The sequence below is a fragment of the Coturnix japonica genome, chromosome 2 (genome assembly GCF_001577835.2).
Source record: "Coturnix japonica isolate 7356 chromosome 2, Coturnix japonica 2.1, whole genome shotgun sequence".
Lineage (NCBI taxonomy): Eukaryota > Metazoa > Chordata > Aves > Galliformes > Phasianidae > Coturnix > Coturnix japonica.
The window spans coordinates 36,391,213-36,405,228 of NC_029517.1; the positions used below are offsets into that span (position 1 = coordinate 36,391,213).

At 37.9% G+C, this 14,016-nt stretch overlaps 1 protein-coding gene across 9 annotated transcripts in view; it reads left to right on the forward strand.

The window, feature by feature from the left end:
* The window catches only part of RBMS3 (RNA binding motif single stranded interacting protein 3), a 689,820-nt gene that overhangs the window by 607,167 nt on the left and 68,637 nt on the right, over positions 1 to 14,016 (forward strand). For all 9 annotated transcript variants that reach the window (XM_015853914.2, XM_015853918.2, XM_015853919.2 and 6 more), the window contains 3 exons: positions 2,368 to 2,414; positions 9,790 to 9,886; positions 13,009 to 13,059. In XM_015853914.2, the coding sequence (XP_015709400.1) occupies positions 2,368 to 2,414; positions 9,790 to 9,886; positions 13,009 to 13,059 (195 nt within the window). The remainder of the gene's footprint in view (positions 1 to 2,367; positions 2,415 to 9,789; positions 9,887 to 13,008; positions 13,060 to 14,016) is intronic.

Below are 14,016 nucleotides of genomic sequence, written 5' to 3' on the forward strand. Positions count from 1 at the left end.
ATTCAGTGAAAGAAATGCTTAGTTTATCCTTTCTGCATCTTCGTATTTATGTCCATCAAAGAAATTAAAAGCAGCTGTCTGTGTTTCCCTTTCCTTCTAGCCCTCTCTTCCTTGCTGTGCCTTTGTACCTAGTTCACACTCATCCAGACTGTGGGATGGATAGAGTGAGCTCTGATCCAAGCTATCCTGAGGACCGTTAGGTCTAGAAACTTCCTTAATTGGAAAGCTTGAATCCTTCCTTTCTGAGGGGTTTATAATTTGCTTTCTTTTTTTCATCAGTTCTGAGTAGATGAAGTGTTAAAATGTCAACACCTTGATTTAGAAACAACGTCTTAAGTTTATTCTTTGTGGTTGTTGTGTCGTTTTTTTCTTAATTTTGTTAAACTATTTTTTTTCTGTAGGGCTTGTATGTAATATTCAAGTTGTCTTTACCAGCACCAGAATATAAAAAGACAGTAGTAATAAATTTTACAAGTGCTGAAAGGAGAAAGGAAAGTAGGAGTGTTTGGGGTGGTTTTTTTTTTTGTTGTTGTTGTTGTTGTTGTTTGAGAAAATGGATTACAGAAAAAAAAGTTGTTTGTGATTTTTAAGTTTTATTGGCTGGCTTTTGGGATGAACTGTATACCTTTTTATTCTTAAACGATACAATATTAATGAGAATGTTTAGGATGTAAGAAAGAACTTTAATTTGACAACACTGATGATTTTCTTGGCTATTTCATTTTTTAGATCAAAGTTAGCAATGGTTGTGTTCACCCTGAATCTGATCATTTGACATTTTAAGCTTGCAGAAACAGCTATTTTTTTTTCTATGTATAAGTACTCGATGTACTTATAAAACCAAGCTGCATGTCTTAGCCATTAGTCTTCTGAATCTTTTGCATGGGAGCTTGTGCATATTTTATTAAAACAATGGCATTTTGAGTAAGTAAAGCATTTGTCCTAGCGTCTTGAAAGAATAATGAGAAAAATACATTTCATAATGATCCAAACTTTTTGTTTATTTGTGGGTTTTTTTGCCTATGTCAGGTACAATGAAGCCTGTGCTTTCAGATCAGAAATGATTTTTGGCCTTTGGAAACTGGGGCCATCTCCTCGTAGACTGGTGAGCAGCTGCCAGGCTAACATAGCTTTTCCATGAGCTCTGCCGGCCCACTGCCTGTCCCTCACCAGTCGTATTGCCCTTGCAGCTCAGTTGTCTGCATGGGAGCCAGCCAAGTGCAGACACTTCCCTGACCTGACTGAGCAGCCATCTGGAAGGGGGCAGATGCTGTTATCCAAAAGTACTTTGGTGTATGGCTACAGGGGTGTTAAAAGCTCCCACCAGGAGTGCAATCCCTGTCACGCAGTTAGTGAGGCACCTGTCCTTGAAGTGAATGCTTCTGCCTCTTGTCTCCAGCAGTGCACGGTCTGCATGACAAGTGGACAGGAATAGAGTGCCTTGGGGTGAGAGGGTGCCCTGGCCATTTTTCAGCTGCTCCTAATGAGAGCAGAGCACCCTAAGGATTAGGGGCCCTCTCCTCTCTCTTCCCACCCAGCTCTGATTGCCATCTTTGAGTCCAAAATGGAATGAGAAATTAGGGCTCCAGCTCTGCTCAGTCCCCACCTTTCCTGCTGTTTCTGTACATATGTTTGCTAACGGTGGTGATGGTGACACTGGTTAACTGGATGCTGTTTTGACATCTACAAATCTTTTTGCACAGGTCACTGTGGTGAACAGCAGTTGAAAGGCCCTGTGTAGGCAATAAATAAATTATTGGTCTGTCTAGACTGCTAAAGTACTTTTAAAGCTCAGTCACTTTCTTGTTTTGGTTGGTCTTTTGTGCTTCACAGCCCACTTGTTGTCTCTTGTCCAAAGCTGATGAATCAACTGTAAGCATGACTGATCACCCAGGGAAATGGCAAAGGCCTGGAGTCACACAGGGTCTGGTCTTGGTAGGAAAAATGAGATTCCTGCCTAGAAGTTTTTGTGAAGTTGGTTATTTGCAAACTACCTGTTAGACCTGGAAGAACAAGATTTGTCCCTGTCACGTTATACTGTAAATGCACTGATCTGGGTGGAGACACTGAGTGATACTGGGGCAACAAAAATACCATTTGGCCTGAATATTATGGGGAAGTGTTCATCAAGCAGATCTGTTTCTTGGGGACCTGTCAAGCTAAGGAGGAAGACAAAGTGTCTGTGCTTCTTTGGACCATCCGAGCTTCCCTGGAAAAAAAAAAAAAATATTTATAGGTTACATTCAGTTTTTATTCTCATTGGCACAGACTATGTTTAATTTTTTTTTCTTTTTTTTTTTTTTTTTTTTTTTTTTTTTTTTCTGCAATAATAGTAAAAATCTGTTTTTCTTCCCTAACTATGTGCAGGCTGGCATGGCTTTGACTTATGATCCAACAGCTGCTATACAGAATGGGTAAGAAATGCATGTTTTCTTGTGCTTTTTTGAAAAGTATTTTGAATACCATATTCTGTTTTCTCTTCCTGTGGTAAAACTCATTCAGAAGCAAATTCACTCAGTCATATTTTGTCTGAAGCATGTGTTGCTATACTGTCAGATTCTTCTTTTAGTTTCCCTTTTGTTTTTATGCCCTTTTGTTTGTAATATCCATTTGAATGGGAAGTTGTTTTTCCTAATAGTTTCCATCTTTATTTGGCAAATGCTAGTGGTTGTTTTTTTAATCTCCCTCTCTCTCAAGAAATGAAAACCAGTAAAGTTTCCCTTTACTGACTTTGCTTTTGTTAAAATGATCATTGAAGATTCCAGCATATTTTGGATATTAGAGCTGTTACTTCATCTGGGTCCTCTCTGCTGCCTGGATGGCTTCCATGGCATTGTCTGAGCAGAAATGCCAAACAGTGCAAAAGCTTTATATCTGTGTGCAAGCGGATGGGATTCAGGAGTGGAATGCAGAACAACACTCCTTTTCATTCCCCAGTACTTCAGCCTGCTGAAGAACTGAAACTTTTTCAAATTTGCGAACAAGTTACATCACCATATAATTTATGTGCATGATTACATTGCCAATTATTTCATGAAGTAGAAAAACAGATCCTTGAGATCCAGCTACCCTTTCAGATAGATTAACAATAATTTGAAGAGAAGCAGGAGGCTCAGCGCTGAACTCTTTGACAGTCACTCTGATCAGAATGATGTTTGATATGATTACTCTATGCATACTCCCATCTGCACTTTCCAGTGGAAGGATTGAATGTATTGATATTGAGCAGAGTGGATTTATTTGTTAAATGCTGTTTAGGGCGCTGCTAGTTGAAACATATAAGAATCCCGAACTGTGAGAGGAGCTTTAAAAAAATCAACAGTAATAGTTTGCATATTTTACTTAGTTGCCTTTCGCAAGCAGTATCTTTGTAGGCCTTGTGATATTCTCATTTTGTGGATGAAGCAGCCACGACAGAGCAGCTCAGAAAAAAGATTTATTTCTTTTTCACGCAGCTGTGATTTCATAATCCTCTGGTTTTGCTTCTCTGTTCTGACCCCCCTAAACAAGTCTTTCTGCTCTATCATCTTATTTTTCAGCTCGTAACATATTGTAGGCTGTAAATGAAACCATCACCAGTTTGTAATCCACCAGCATTTCATCCAGACAAATGGCTTTTATTTCAAAGGATTTCTTGTATGTTGGTTGCATTAAATATTTGGAAACTGTAATTTGAATAATCCTCTGAGATTAATATCATTTTACTTCAATAATGTATTTTTTAATTATGGAACTTAATTTAGATTCATGCATTCTCAGGTGTTTAGGATACTTAGGAGTTTGGTCACTCAGTTGTGTGAACACATTGTCAAAGATCTTTTGAAAAAGAAATAGTAAACAATGGAGGATTTTAGCTCATAAGTTTACAAACATACTTTTATTCATAAAGCTTGAAAAACTACAGCATTACATATTGGTCTAAGAGTGACAGTTAATTTCTGCTTTGACATACCTCTTAGTTCTGGAGCATGAAATATTTTCTATTTCTAGGACAAAATCTTATTCAAGGGTTCTTCCACTGAGATTTTTTCTGACCACATGCGCTGTCAAGAGGAAAAGCTCTTACTATATGTGCAACAGTGATTTGTCCTCCAAAAGTAACATAGCTGCTATTCTATTCTCTGGTTGCATTTTCAAAATACTGTCTCCTGAGGATCACCAGGACCCTTTGTTTACATGTATTATTATTTTTTTTTTTAACTCTCAAGACATCCACTTAGCAGTCACTATGTATCCTGTAGTTATAATTTTTGTACTATTTTTCATAAGCTCATTACTCACAAGTTCATGGGTTTTATTTTAGCTGAGTCTGAGAGCAACTTGGTGCATTCCTTGTAAAATGTGCAAATGCGATTTGTTGTTCTCAACACAATAGATGTGTGGCCATGTTAAAAGAGAATTAATTTAAAGGCTTTTATAAACTGTGAAGTGAAACAGGTCAACTTAAACATCCAGTGAAGGTATGTTAGGAAAACATATTGCTCTTCTCAGTGAGGACGGTCTGGAAGTGAACGCAAAGCTGATGCTTGCAATCTGCTTGTGTTGATAGCATGCTCATACTGTATGGGCGAAATGCTGCTTAATGCTCTGCAGTAAAGTGGAGCAAGTAGATAAGTTTTGCATGGGGAATCTATAAAACAAAGGTGACCTCCTTGTAATTGGTCTATTTGGAGCAAGTGGGTGTTGTCCCTGCATGCAGCTCAGGATTGGTTGGTAGGCTGTGATAAGCAGGAGTCACTCAATCCTTCAGGTGCCTGCCTGCACAAAGTAGACCAAGGCTAGAGATGAGAAACATCAAGACATGTGAGCCAAGGTGAAGATTATGATTAAGTATGAGTTACTAATGAAACTCAAGAATGACTCCATTTATTAGAATCCTGTGTAAGATTGGTAGATGTATTTCATACATTTTGATGCATGTAAGTTGCTAAGTCTGTGCAGGATATATTATGAATGGTAGTCTACTAGTAAAATGTATCACTGCATGTGTCATTAAGAGGTATTTAAAATTTCCAACTCTTTAAGAGATTTGGATTATACTGGTTTGTTTTGGGGCATAACCAAGCCTCAGGGAAGAATTTGGATTCTTAAATGCTCTCCAGATGAAAATGCAGGTTCTTGTTGCTCTCAGAGTAGTACTATCACTTTTATTATAGTGTAACTGCTTATTTGCCTAGAAGATCTATGACAGGAATAAAACAAAAGAGAGAGATGGAGACATTCACTAAAAATAGCAAAGGCTTTTTCCTCACAAAGGAATAGATTATTATTATTATTATTATTGAGTCTATTGCATTGAAAGGCATGGCTCCCCATTTCATTATATTGCTTTTATGCCCATGTAACTCTGTTTCAGCATCCAGTGGAGTTGTATCAGCATAAAAATGGTGTAATGGAGAGGAGAATCTGGTCTGACATATACCATAACACTGCAGTATGTGTTACTGAAGATGTGGTAGTCATACATTTCAGTGGATAAGCTCTTTTCCCCTGCCAATTGTTCCATGTTCTTTTTTCTTTTATAATCATCCTTTTCTGAATTGCATTTACAAAAGAACTCAAGCCTTATTCTGGGGAGCAGCGTGCCTTTTGTAATATGCTACTGATTTTTCAATTTGTGATATTAATATTGTTTTAGTGGTTTAATGCACTCATTCAAAGAACAAAATAGAGCTCTTGTACTTGCACTGTAAAGATGCTCATTTAAAATGTTGCTGAGGCTTGAGTTCTCCTGGCTATTTGACTAAGATCGCGATGTACTGTATCAGTTTAATATCTGATATCTGGGGGACTGTACTGCGCATTTGCAGGCCAGTGGGCTCAATATTTGGATAGGTCTTTTTCATCTCAAACATCTGACTCTGTGGCTTATTGCAACAGAAAATTGCTGCTCTGATAACGCTTGGTAATACTCTTACATTATGTGAGCCCCAGGATACTATTTATGAATGTAACTTTTTCAGTATTGCCTGCAGGCACGAGGCATGAGCAAATGGTGTTTATTGCAGTGCAAATAGGGTCTTGCTCTTGTACAGATTCTGTGTGGAAGCTTGCACATTCTCCCACAGGATGGGAACCATATGGATTTTTCTTTTTTTTCCTATTTTTTGGCAGGGAAATAGCGACCAGACGCTCCAGATAATGTAGTCCCCAAATGCAAAGGGAGGGTTGATGTAGGAGCAGAATGTGTACTTTTTCTGTTAAGCAGCAGATATCGTTCTTAAAGCCTTGCCTATGTGTGCTGATGATGTACTAGGGAATGTGGTTCTTTTAACATCTCATAAAAATATTTTCTTTTGAGTCCTTTATAAGCCCTTCCTCATGAACATTCTGGAAATCTTTTTGTCTCCTAGTCTATGGTTTTTCTTATTCTTATAGAATCCAGGCATGCTTAAAAAGACTATTTGAAATGCAAGGGCAATGTCTGTTTTGCTTCTTCCCTCCCACCTACCTCTCTACACTTTTGCTTCTAGCCAAACAATTGCAGACGAGGAACAGGAATGCTGGTGCACACCTGCCAAAAAACAAACAACAGCAACAAAAAACAAACAAGACCTGCATGGGCCACTGTAAGGATGTAAGCTGCAATTGCGCAGAATGCAGTAGGGCCTTTTGGAGAACTCTCCTCCTCCACATCAACTACCATGAGGTTTATAGCTCTCAAATATAGTACCAGAAACTAATACTGTTCATTTCAATGCAAGAAAACACGGGGCCATAATTGAAATGTATATCTAAAATGGGTCAGAACTAGTATAATTCATATCTCTTTTCACTCCTTTTTCTAATGTGTGTATTCCAACAAGTGGGAATCCTACATCCCTTTGGACTTACTTACAACATCCTTCTTCCACATCGTTTCACTTTTCCCTGAGCCTGAAGGAATTTTGATTAGGTCGGCAGCTGTGGATCTTCTTGGGGTACTTGAGATGTTTATATCAGAACAGGCCACTATTGCATTTTTGATCCTCTTGTGTTTTTTTTTTTGAGGTCCACAGTATGTTACTTAAGCCAACTACATACTAGGACATTAGCCTGTTTGCATGTAAATGACTCCACATCCCATGGGCAGAAGCATGGCAAGCCCTCTTTTTGAGCAAGAGCCACTGGGGATTTGTCTGTAGTTGCAGCACTGTTGAGCATCTTGAAGCTGGGAGATGCTTCTCTTGACCTTTTCCTCGTCGTTCCACTGTACTCTGTGTGTGACAGAGACAGTTTCAGAATATACTTGCCCAGTTCTTGCTCTGTTGAATTTCCTTGGGCAATATACAAATGCTTTTTTTTTATAGCCCTTCCAGCACAAATAATGCTGTGGCAGAAAGGAAAACCTTTGTCTCCAGGTACAGAGAATTCACGATTGCAAAATGTCTGACCTACAGCCTCTCAGTGACTCAGATTGTTAAACTCAATTTATTATTATTTAAGCTGAAATTTATGAATTGCCTTTTCTCACATTGCCATTTTCTGTGTCAAATTTCCTCCTCTTCTTTAACACACTGGTTCATGCATTTTCACAATATAACTGAGTGTCCTTATAGTATGTTGTATTTGATGCCTATTTGAAAGCATCCAAACTGCGTCAGATAAATGGTATTGGCAAGGGTACTGTATTTTTCACAGTTCCAGAGTGTATATTCTAGAAACATATCTACTATTCAGATAACAGCATCTCTAAGCTGAAAATGAAATGGTTAGCTGTCTTTCAAGTTCTTAGCACACGTTTCCTATAAATTTGGTAGTATTTACTTGGATTTATTGGAGAGTTTATTCCAAAGAGTCAGTGTTACAAGTGGAAAAATTTTGTCCTGTGCAATCTCCTTTGTCCAGGTGATTCATACACGGTGAGAGCACAGCTTCAGTTCCAGGACAGATAGAATTAGAACTGACAGAAGAAAAATGTACTGTTTCTCTAAGGAGTTTTGTTTTTATACTGTCCTTTGGTTGAAGAGGTTTCTACGTATTTCTGTTATACATTTAACCCGTGCAGAAAGTTCTGCCAGTCTTCTGTGGACTGTTTACATTTGCAGCACAAAGCATTTCTTAGTTCAGTCACTTAGCAACTACATTGCCAAAGTGAATTCTGGTTAACCTTTGTCTGGGAAGAAGATCCCTATAACAGGACTAAGCTAACGTACACATCAACCTAAAGCCATAGATAAACCTGGCTAGCGCTGTAAAAATCCTTTCCCCCCAGCTCCAGATTTGTACAAGCGTAATATGGTGTGCTTGATTCAAGCAGAGGGATATAAATATTTCTAAGTTCTCATAATAGGATATACAGATAGTTGGGCAAAGGCACAGTTTTAAAATAGTCTCTGTGCGAGCATTGTAAGAGCAGATAAATGTTCCTAAAATAGCCGTATATTTCTATTAAACAAAAAATCACTCAGACGCCACCTGCTGCTTTTGGCATCTTAAAATCTTGTTTGGAGTAGAGAGAACTGATTGCTTCTCTGTCTCACTCTCCCCTTCTAACTTTGAATATTTCCACCCAACTTTCAGAGATGATGGCCTATATTTCCAAGCCTATTGTTTGGAGAAATTCAGTGATTACTTGAGCCTGCATCCAAAATGAATGCATCCAGTCTGAACTAGAATGATTAGTACTAAATCTGGGATGCCAGGGTGATCAGAAAATAGAGCACTTGTTTAAACACCAGTAATGATTTTTTTGTTGTTGTTGCAGGGCTCTCATGGTAAGCTACTGATAATTGCCTCAGCACAGGGAGAAAGAACACAAAAAGTCAGGGAGTGCAATCCACTTCACTGGTACAGGGACATATATGCAAATTCTACTATTATTCATAGGGCTGAAATGTGCAATATAAGAACAATATACGTGGGATTTGAATCAGACCAGAGGACACTGCGCAGGATTATGTTTCTCTCACTTAAGGATTCCAAAATATTAGCATTTTGACAGCTGTAAGACCACAAATGTTCTATTTTTAAGCAGCATTGTTTGCTGTTTTTGTTTTGGTTTGGTTTTGTTTACAGTTAAAACTGACAGAACAACAAACACAACAATCTTGATGAGTACATGGGTATTAAGTACTTACACAATGCATCAGTAGTGATGTTTTCCACATGATGATATTATCAATAATCATTTACCCACAGGGAAATAGAATGAATATAACATTTATTATCGTCGAGCAAGGTACAGTGAAACTTTTGCTCATAGCATGCAATAATGGAAATAAAAACAACTAGCTCTGGGATTTTCATTACTGCCTGGGGCATTTAGACTTATAATTTTTGATAAATTTCACCAGAAGGTAAGTTTTTAGCTCTCCATGTAGATGAGTATGAAAATTTCAGCCAGAGATTCTGTACCCATCCCTTAATAAAATAAATCAGGCGTATATGTGGAATGTGTTATTCTCAGCACTGAAGCATTAAGATCTGAAAAGAAAACAGTGCTGCATATAAAAATGAAATCAGTTATCATTGTCTTCAGTATCGCATAAGAAATTTCCTTTCACTAGATAGCACTCTGGAAAATCAGCTGTCTTTGCATTTCATATAATTACTTCTTGTGTTGTGAAGTTCTATATTTGTGCTAGTTGAAGTGAAAAAAATATGCTTTGTGTAAATATTCCTCCTCCTTTCCATTTTCAAAATCTACTCAGGGCAGCCATCACATCTTCCTTATTGTGGTTTTGGAAATAGATAGACATAATTACCTGTGTAGACTCTTTTTGTCTTTGCCTGGGAGGCAGTGAATTAGTCATTCAGATCCTAGCAGTCAAAAGGTTCAAAAAACTTGCTTTTGTTCTTTGTTTGCAGATTTTATTCCTCACCGTACAGTATTCCAACAAACCGCATGATTCCACAGACATCAATCACGCCATTCATTGCTGCTTCCCCTGTCTCTACATATCAGGTATGTCAGATTTGTGCTTGTCTACTATGTTTCCCACTTAATTATGTTTTGGATGTGGATGAAGGCAGAGTGGATACCACAGAAAACTACATGAGCACTTGTGCTCTTAAGTCATGCTTCAAACAAAAGGCTTTCTGGAAGTCTTCAGGTATTGTTTGGTGTGGGGTTTTGAGTGTTTCCTGCATTCTTAACACTAGCAATGAAAGCTACTGTAATTTTTTTCTTATTTCAATCAGCTTCACCAGCAAACAGCATTTTGCTTCATTTCCATTCAACAATAGCAGATGCTTGTCATTCTTACTGAAATGTTTTGTCATTTTGACTCCATTTCATCAGCCAAGTGTTTTAAACATTCTTTTTTCATAACTTATGTTGTCTGCATCATATTTTGACCTTCTGACCTCAGCTGTATTTGCTTCAGTAACAGCATCCTTTAACAGCACTCTGTTTTCCAGTAATCCTGACAGAGCAAGATTATTTAGGGTAAATCTCCTCATGAGCTTCTTCAGTCTCCAACACATTTTGTCTTTCAGAATTCCACTTTTCGGGATATTCCAACCAGCACTCTGTTGGGAAAATATTGCCATGTTCTAGTTTTGTGAGAGGGAAGTCAAAACTGGATTGAATAATTTTGTTATTAGCCTTTTTTTTTTTTTTTTTTTTTTTTCTGGGAGCGTATGTAAAACTGGTCATTCGTCATACATTTTACCATTTCAATCAGAATCATAGAATATCCTGAGTTGGTAGGAACCCACAAGGATCAAATAACCCAACTCCTGATTTACATAGTACTACCTGAAATTCAAACGTTATGTCTGAGAGGACTATCAAGGTGCTCCTTGAACTCCAGCAGCTTGGGCCATACTCACTTCCTTGGGGAGCTTGTTCCATGCTCACCACCCACTAGTGCAGAATCTTTCTCTAACCTCCAAGTAGACTCTCCCCTGACTCAGCACCATGCTTTTCCCTTGGCTACTTTCCCTGTCACAGAGAGCAGAGTTCTGCTCCCTGCGAGGAGCTGCCATGAGGGCCTCCTTGTACATCTTGCCCTCCAAACCCTTTTGTAACCCTCTTCTTTATGCTCTCTCATAGTTTTAAGTCTTTTTTATACTGCTGCACCCAAAGATGCATGCAGTGCTTGACGTGAGGCCACATAGCACAGTGAGACAATCCCTTCCCTCACCTGGCTGGCAGTGCTGGGCCTGATGCACCCCAGGGTGCAGTTGGCCCTTTGGGTTGCCTGGCCACACTGCTGACTCAGATTCAACTTTCCTTTGCCTAGAACCCCCAGATAACATTATGCAGGGCTGATCTATCCTCTCACCCCCCAGTGTGGACATATATCCAGGACTGCCCTTGTTATTGCTGTTATGTGCCATCAACACTCTTCCCATCTTGAGTTTTAGCTGAGAATCTGTTCTTACTGTTGAGATTGATTTGTTGGTTAGGTGTAGGTTTTGGGGTTTCTTTGGTTTTTTTTTTTAGGGGGTTGGGTTTTTTTGGTAGTTTTTTCTGTTGTTTTTTTTGTTGTTGTTGTTTTTTGTTTTTTGTCTTTTTGTTTGTTTGTTTGTTTGTTTTTTGAGATAATATTTTATTCATCTAGAGGCAACGGTGTACATTAACTGTATTTTAAACCCGATCTTCAAAGATAAAGAATTCTTGTAATTTTCTTTGACTTCTGTGTTGTTTAATTTTAGGTAGCTATGTAACAAAAAGTTGCTTTGGTGAGATGAATTCAGTAAATTTGCATCAGTTCATGGTTTGATGCATTTAAGTCAAAAAACATTTTGTTGCTTGTTTTGTTTTGTTTTGTTTTCTAAAACCCAGATCATTCTTACTTGGTAGTTTATAGTAGAAGCCCAAAGACATTTGCCTTGGCACAGAGGAGGAACTACAAGGAGGCGAGCATTGAATAGCATCAAGCTCATTAGAACACTGATCTTTTTAGCTACTGCAGATTCACAATAGAAAATTTTGTAGTAGGTGTGTATTTGCATGTGTGTGTGCTGGTTTTGGTTCTAAAAATGTTACAGTGAACTTGTTTTTCAACAAAAACTCTGCATTAGCCAACTTCAAAAAATGCTGCAGCACAAAACTACACAATTCTCACTTGCTTCGTGAACAAAATCACAGGGCGTATGGAGAATCCGGACCTTTATGGCTTTCTCCTACATATCCTTGTGCATGTTCAACCTGACATATCACATGCCCGTCTCTGTGAGTGTGGAGATAGCCAGTGACTGCCCACTGCTATAGCACAGATATGTTTTCATGTACTTGTGATGTGTTGTGGTCTCCAAACTGATGCAGAAAGAATCAAGAATACCCAATCCTTGAGACTGACTCTGAGTTACAATAAAATGTGGGCCATTAAAGCTTAAGAGAAAAGGTAGTTATGGCTCAGAGATGCCACCAGAAATAAACAAGAACTTTGTAATGCACTTAATTGTTACTAAAATGGGTTTATCTATGGAACCTGTTACATGTCAGTAGGAAGACAAAACAACCAAAAAAGGGTTCAATGAGGCATACTGAGTTCTGGTGAGAATGGACACTAAGGTAGGAGCTGCTTCTATGGGCAAGGACATCTTAAGTTAACTATGCTGTGAAAGCTTTCAATCACTGTAAGCTTCAAAAGTTCTGAATTAGATCTTCAGTTCTTCCAGAAAACAGGATAAATCATTCTAGAATCTCTGAAAATATTATACCTTTCAAAGTTTATATGGGTACTTCAGAAATAAACTTTGAACATTTTATGTCTGCTGCACTGTCATTTGTATGGCATGTTTATGATTACATTGGTGGATGAAAGCAAACAATACAAATGAAGAATCAAGACAACATGGGATATCAAATAATGCTTTATGAGATTAAATAATGTGGTTCACAGAGGTGGTACAGTCTTTAAGACTTCTGAATTTGGTGGAAACATCAAATGCAATTTGAAAGCTTTTTCCTTTGTCAATAACTTCATGATGCATAAATGATGTTTACATTGAGCTACATGCCTTAAGTCTTTCTAAAATTAGCTCTGTAGTTGCAGTAAAAATAATATTTTCAAGTAAAATATTGGAGTTCCATTTCATACTCTTCTGTGCTAATAGAAAGTATTTGATATGCAGGTCCAGAGTACTTCATGGATGCCTCATCCGCCATATGTTATGCAACCAACAGTAAGTAGATGCGAGCTAATATTCAACTAAAAATGCTTGCACTGTAGCCTTACTCTGCTTTTCAGCCACAGCCAAACTGTATTGAACAATCAGTTCTCTCCTAGGTCATGTAAGAGCAGCCAGCTGTTCTTTTGACAAGAGCCCTCTGCTGCAAAGGTTTTGCTTCTTTAAAGAACACCATTTGATTTGGTGAAAAGGGGAGGATGGGTGATATGTTATCTAGCATTGACTATAAGAGAATAACTAGATCTAAAGTACAGCTTCTGAAGCTTTGCTTCACGGACTGCAAGACAGCTACATTCCTGCATACTTTGAATTGCCAGGATCAACACATGTTAGCCCTCTCTTATATGCTTATCCATCAAAAAAGTCCTTTGTAGTTGTATATACTTGAAAGAATCCTCAGTGCCTTAATACTGCATTTCAAGTAATGAAAGAGAGTGAAACACAGCTGTCTTAGAGAATCTCGGCTAAATCCAAATCTCTTTTATGATTTGACCATCCACTTCTTTTTATTTCTGAGTAAATTTCTATCTTTCATTGGTTTATCACTATTATTTTATCTCCATTAAACTTCTAGTACCATTTGTTAGAAACAATGCAGCTGAATTTTTGTTTGCCTGTTTTGATGCACTTTGCCTCAATATTAGGCATGTATCAGATGGAAAGAACATATTGCAGAGTGCTACCTACAGATTTTTTTAGTTTTGTTTCCTCTGTTTGATCAGTGTCTCAGGCATGGATCTGCTTTAGTGTCATTAATCAAAATTTAAATGTGTATTCCACCTGAGTACTGATATATCCATTCAAGTGAGGAAGGAAAAAATATGAACTTCTGTTTGTTATGTGTACATTAGGATATTTATTATGTTAATTTGTGTTCAAATATTTTGACCTCACAATAGATTTACATCTCCTATTGTTTTCTGGTTAGATTTAGCTATGCAAAAATCCGGA